This window comes from Limanda limanda, chromosome 18, assembly GCF_963576545.1.
Source record: "Limanda limanda chromosome 18, fLimLim1.1, whole genome shotgun sequence".
Taxonomy (NCBI): Eukaryota; Metazoa; Chordata; class Actinopteri; order Pleuronectiformes; family Pleuronectidae; genus Limanda; species Limanda limanda.
This window is the reverse complement of record NC_083653.1, coordinates 13110920-13116919: the sequence shown is the minus strand read 5'-3', so window position 1 is coordinate 13116919 and position 6000 is coordinate 13110920. Positions and strand designations below refer to the sequence as shown.

The 6000-nt window shown below is 43.4% G+C and overlaps 1 protein-coding gene across 2 annotated transcripts in view; it reads left to right on the top strand.

Annotated features, from left to right (window-relative positions):
• The first annotated feature begins 1624 nt into the window (after positions 1–1624).
• The window catches only part of nkain2 (sodium/potassium transporting ATPase interacting 2), a 73464-nt gene continuing 69088 nt past the window's right edge, over positions 1625–6000 (top strand). For both annotated transcript variants that reach the window (XM_061091815.1, XM_061091816.1), the window contains exon 1: positions 1625–1687. In XM_061091815.1, the coding sequence (XP_060947798.1) occupies positions 1634–1687 (54 nt within the window). In that variant the 5' untranslated portion in view covers positions 1625–1633. The remainder of the gene's footprint in view (positions 1688–6000) is intronic.

Genomic DNA, 6000 nt, shown 5'->3' with positions numbered 1-6000 from the left:
AGACTTGCTTTCATGTGATTCTATTGGTTTCTTTTTTACCATTTTTATTGTCCTTTTACAGCTTTTTCCCGTTTTCAAGTTTTAATCTATTTTTCTTGCTTTGTGGTCAAAGCATTTTATAATGGTAAGTTGCTATATAGATAAAGATTATTATTCATTATAATTATTATTAACTTGTTAGATTTTAAAATACTAAAACTGGGCGTTTTATTTTGACAATCCCAACCGGAGGAGCCACGTGGTTACGCGGTGTTGACTTGACAGCTGGCAGGCGGGAGAGACGCTCCTCTCTCTCTCTCCCTCTCTCTCTCGCTCACTCTCTCTGTCCATCCCGGTTCCCATTGTCTCCCCCTCTCGCTCCTTGAAGACAAACTAAACTTAGCCCTCGTTTTCCCACTGCCTGTCTCCGCCTGTGCGTCGCATCCAGAGACTCAGATCCCAGCCTGTCTCCGTGGATACGCTTCTCTGTCTCCGCTTTTCTTGTCCAACATTGAGGAGGGATGGACCGGAGGAGAGGCGGCGAATGAACCGAGCGACGGCTGACACAACGACGGCTGTGTTGTGGACCTGATGGGGGAGATCGTCCGGAGGAGGAGGACTTATTACCCCGCTGAGACACAAACATCAGCTTCCAGGGGCTGTTGACTCAACATCCCAGCAACAATTTGACCCATCCTCTCCCAGAGAGATACTGGATTGCAGCAGCAGGTTTGGAGGTTAAGAAAGAAAAAAAAAAAGCCGCTGGTGTGAATGAACAGTAGATGATCATGTCTTCATGACTTCCCAGGAGAGGACAGGATTTGGTCCTTGAAAGGAGGCAGGGGCCACTTTCACTTGTTTTCTCCACCCTGAGACCAATGAGTCTCCTTCAATCCAAGTGATGCTCAATCGGATTACTGGAGAGGAGATTATATAATCTGGTTAACACGTCCGGCTAATCTCACCATCTCTGCCTGTTGTTTTCTGTCTTTCGCAAAGCGGCCTCTGTCCAGGACCGTGTCAAGGATGCTACTCATGGAGGTCACCGTCGACCGGACTTTGTAGTCCACTAGGTGATGCCTGGACAAGTGGAGCCTTTGTGGACATAACCAAGTTCCTGTAACCTTTGTTCGATGCCGGAGTCCTTTCCTAATCCAAGGCAGTTCTATTCAAAACCCACATTATCAGTAATCTGAATTAATTAAGTGCTTAAACCAATCAGTGGAAATGCACCACGCCACCTGATTCATCTGGCTGCTAAACCGCCTTCAGTTGCAGAGGCTTGGGAAGGGTTTGCCCACAGAGCCCATCTCTGTAGATTTGCAGCGTGGAACAATTTGTGCACTCGAAATCGCCCACCTTCCATCTCTAATCACTGACCCCATGGGCGCTGGAAATCCAGGGGACCACATTTCAGCCTGTTAACCTGTCAAGCGGCTCCTCCGTTTGAATGAAGTGGTAGCATTTGGTTCCCCTGAGCTCCAGCGAGAGTACAGGGGCCGTGCTCTGCTCTGCGCCTCTCACCTGGGCAGCCGGCCAACCAGACGGCCCTCAGGGGGGGGTTTGGATTTCGAAACGTCCTGCTGGAGATTTGGGAGTTACCCAGAGTTTCCTCACCACGTGGGCCACTGGAGAGAAGACGGAGGCGGACACCATGGGGTGCTGTAGTGGCAGGTGTACCTTGGCCTTCATCTGTGGCATGCAGCTGGTAAGTGTTAAGATTGCTATTGATCCTCCAGGAGCGTAGCTATTCAGGAAAATCGATCAAGAGAAAGAAAAGTTTAAAAAAAAAAAAAAAATCTTGTAAGAATTCAACAGAAAAAAACTCAACAAAGAGACAACTTAACCCCGGTGACTTGACACAAAGGAGGGGAGGGGTGGATGGAGAGGAAGAATGGATGAGTGAGAGGTCAGATTTCAGAACTTAATAGGCGTGTAAAAAGTCATGATACAAGGTAGGATCTGCGTTGAGGGATAGATTGACAAATAGGAGGAGTGAACGGATGAATGGCTGTTGTTGGGAGCATAAGAGAGATGGAGGAGGCATGGAGTGATGAATGGAGACGCTGGAGAAAAAAGAGGTATGGTTGGATGGATGGCAGGTAGATGTACTACGCGGGTACATGTGATTTATGGATAGAAATGTATGGATTTAGGGAACAGGAGGAATAGACTCGATATTTACTGATGGTATCAACTGCTGCCATTCTCTCTGTGTGCCTGTCTCCCTTTGTATCTCTCTGTCTCCCTTCACCATCTGTGTCAATGGCAACTGGTGCCAGGCAAGACAACAGGGAGGGATGGGTCTGTAGGTGCATGTGAGGATGGGCGAGAAGGAACGACAATGATTTCACGGTTATTCAGTCCTGCGAATTCTCAATAATCGATGGCGAGTCCCTTTTTGTTTTCTCGAAGAAAAGCGACCAAATTTAGGTGATCTTGTGTCAGGTTAATAATTTTCAAGGACAGATGTAGTTCAGTGGATGTGAGTAAGGGAGAACTCTTCATCCGTGTTCAGCAGCATGGTAGATATTTGTGGATAGGGTACGTGAAAAAAAAAACACCCTGATATATTATGGCCGAAAAAAGTTGATATTCAAATATAGACAAATGTACTAGCAGTCGCTGAGTTGCTCTCATTTGTTATTCGAAAGCCTCAAGTTTGGTGTTTTGTCCAACGCCATCTTGGTCTATTTAAACCATAAGTAATCATATCTGGAGGAGCAGACGCCATGTTCGACTTGCAGCCATTGCACGGTACTAGCTGTCAGTTAGTCACATGATATCCATGCCCCACAGCACACTGTCCTTTATGGCCTATTTTATTCTAAATGGGCCCGTAATTTAATGAATGAAAATCATGCTGTATTGAAGAAAACTTTAAACCAGTGATTAAGACCATAAACTCCTTAGGAAAATGTTTACTGACGTCATGATTCAAGTTAGAAGTAGAGCAGAAGTCAATAGAAACCCTCTGCTGGTCATTCAAGAGAATACAGGTTTGACTTTACAGAGACAAAGTCCACATCCATTTTTGCATACACTTTAGGATTTAGAACTCAAGCACAAGTGTTTGCTCTGTTTAACTTTATTAGGGGTCTCCATCATCTACTTAAAAAAATCCAGCTTCTCCCTTATGTTCACAGGCTAAATGCTAACTTTGACTTTCCGTCATCGTCTGCTGGGCAGGTTGCGCTCACTGTCCCAGAACACTTTCTCTGTGGGGTTGGGTTATACATTTGTTCGGGCTTGTCACTATGAGCAACAGCTTTCACATTACATGCAGTAATTGGCCCCATTATTCATATACATATTTTAGTCAGTGCAGCTTTAATAAACCAAAAATATCTAGGACACACAAGACATTTAGATTAAGATACATGACTTGTACTTTTTTCCCGACTGTGAGAAGTTGCTTGCTTGCTGTTGCTTCTTCGATCACGGCGAAGCTCTTCTCCTTGAATACCTGTAAACGAATTAGCATTATTGCTGAACATTGACCGAGACCAATAACTGCGACTGTAGAGCAATCAGTCCAGGCCGGATTCTCTGGAGGATGCCCTGGGAAATAAAGGAAATCGCTGCCTCAATTGGATTAAGAGGAAAGAGGTTTTGTCAGAGAGGAACCACTCATATCAAAATATATCCTGAATTTCTTTAAACCAAGTGTGCACAGCAGCGGATGGTGTTTTAGAAAATAGAATGGGACTACACTATGCATGTGCACTGACTATTATTCATGAGAGTGCTTATGCTGTAGCATTCTCCGCTCGTGGAGTCATGTACAGTAAGTGTGTGCAAACTTAAGACCTATTGTCATGTTGAATAGGGCACTGTAACTGACACAACACCCTGTGTGTGTCTGCACGCTTGTGTGTTTGCATTCAGTGCAACAGATCCATGAAAGGCCCCTAATTTACTGTGAATGACCCTTTCTGTGGAAGTGAACGGTTGTGGAAGGCCCATTGTGCTTTGAAATGGGACATGGCTGCGCACATTTTCATAAATAGTTCAAATGGAACAACGGCTGTTTAAGTCAACATGTCCGCAGTTCCAATGAAAATGAGATTTTCCACATGTGTGTGCAGGCATGAAACACACCATTGTGCTGTAAATGGAGATGCTGGGTTTTTCCATAAGCGAAATAGAGGGAGTGTGTTCTTGTGTCTCTGTTTGTGTGTGTCTGTGTTTGCTTGTGAATGAGATGCTGTCATAGTGATAGTCATTGTGTCTAATGTGGTGGAACTAATGCTATGCCATAGTCAACAACATGTTTTGCTCTGCTAACTGTTGTAATAGCTAAGCCAGCTGATACCACCGCTGGCTGAGCCGGAGGTCTAACACTACTGTATTTTACAGTTTGGCCATGCACAGTTAGCTCGGTTATGGCTGAAACCATTTAGACACAGGCCTCCTGATGGGGTCTTCACATCACGCAGACTGTGAAGATGCAATTTTACAGATACTGTTAAATTGTTTTCGCAAGATCTAGGTCCGTCATTGCTGTTATTACTCACAGGAAACCACCCGGCCCCCGGTCGAACAGTCAAACAATTTTCACCACAAATTAAAATTCAGCCCTTTTCTCTGCTTGAAACCCCCAGTTGGAGCTGACTGGTTTTGCCACGTGAGCTTCCACATTAATAGTTGACCTCACGGTGTAGAAGACGATGCAGTTCAGTGCGGCGTCTTATGTAGTGGAACTGATATCTAATGTCACTTCTAACAGCAGTTTTTCTCCTGCTTCATTAGCCGAGCTAATTGCAGAGGTATCTGATGTCACCATAGCTGAGCAGGGATCAATGATCCAGGTTGGAGAAAAAGTACGTCTACTTCATAGTTGACGTCACCATGTGCCAAGTCAATTAGTCCCACCTGAGGAAATAGTGCTAGGTTGTTAATCAAATTAGATCAAATGTTGTGTATTCCCATGTATGAGGTGCATGAGTTAGCTTAATTAGGTCACCAGTCAATTTTAAAGACTTGTGTCTGCTTTGCTACAATCGCTATTGTTGTTGGTTATTTATAGACTTGGACTTGCCCCCTTGTCGCTTTAGATATTAAAAACAATGAATGATTTTTGTCTTCATCGTTCAACACAATATATGTATTAAAGACTAATACTTTACATTGATGTGTACAGTTTATGAATTTACATAGTTCCTGACAATTTGACTTAGGCCCCACGGATCTGATGCAAGTATCTTTGCTAGTTTCACACTGACGCATTTGTAATTTTCCTGTCCAGTGACCATGTTAAAGAACAAATTCCCTCTCCCATCTGGGAAATCTTCCATTTTAATTGCAATCTGTCAAGGTGCGAGCATACCTGGCTTTTAAAGGCAACAGCAGATGACACTTTGATTGGTTTATTGCATGTTACATCCCAAATGCACTCATAAACAATTATAACCCTGTAGAACCACAAGCTTCGAGTTTTCTGCCAATTAACAATTTGTACAGGCTCCTAATGCATTTCAGCCCATGCACTCAGATTGTAAAAATAGAGCCCTCAATGTCAGTATCTCAAAGGACATGTTGACCAAATATTTAAAAATCAAACACGAAAAAGAAAATTGTGACATTTTGAGAAATGCACTTTTTTGTTTTCTTGTCAAGAGTTAGATGAGAAGATCAATACCCCTCTCGTATCTGTATGAATACAAAGTGACTGCTAGTTAGCTTAGCGTAGCATGAAAACTGAAATCAAATCCTCAAAAGCTCACACACACAATATGTCTAGCCCGTTTAAACAACAAGTTGCCAGTTGAATATTTTTTGGCAGTGACATCAGTCTTTTTGTCAATGTGAGGTTACTAGGCAACCAGCAAACAATTCCAGTAAGTCCCTGAATCTGGCCAAAAAATAGTCCCAAACAGTTGACCCAAAAAGACATGATACAGAAATCGGTGTTGTCCATTGTTTACTGTAACTCTTGACAACCAAGTCAATAAGGGTTGGTCCCAGAATTAAGAACATTTTCTCAAAAAGTCTTGCTTTTACAAAAGGGGATATTGAAGT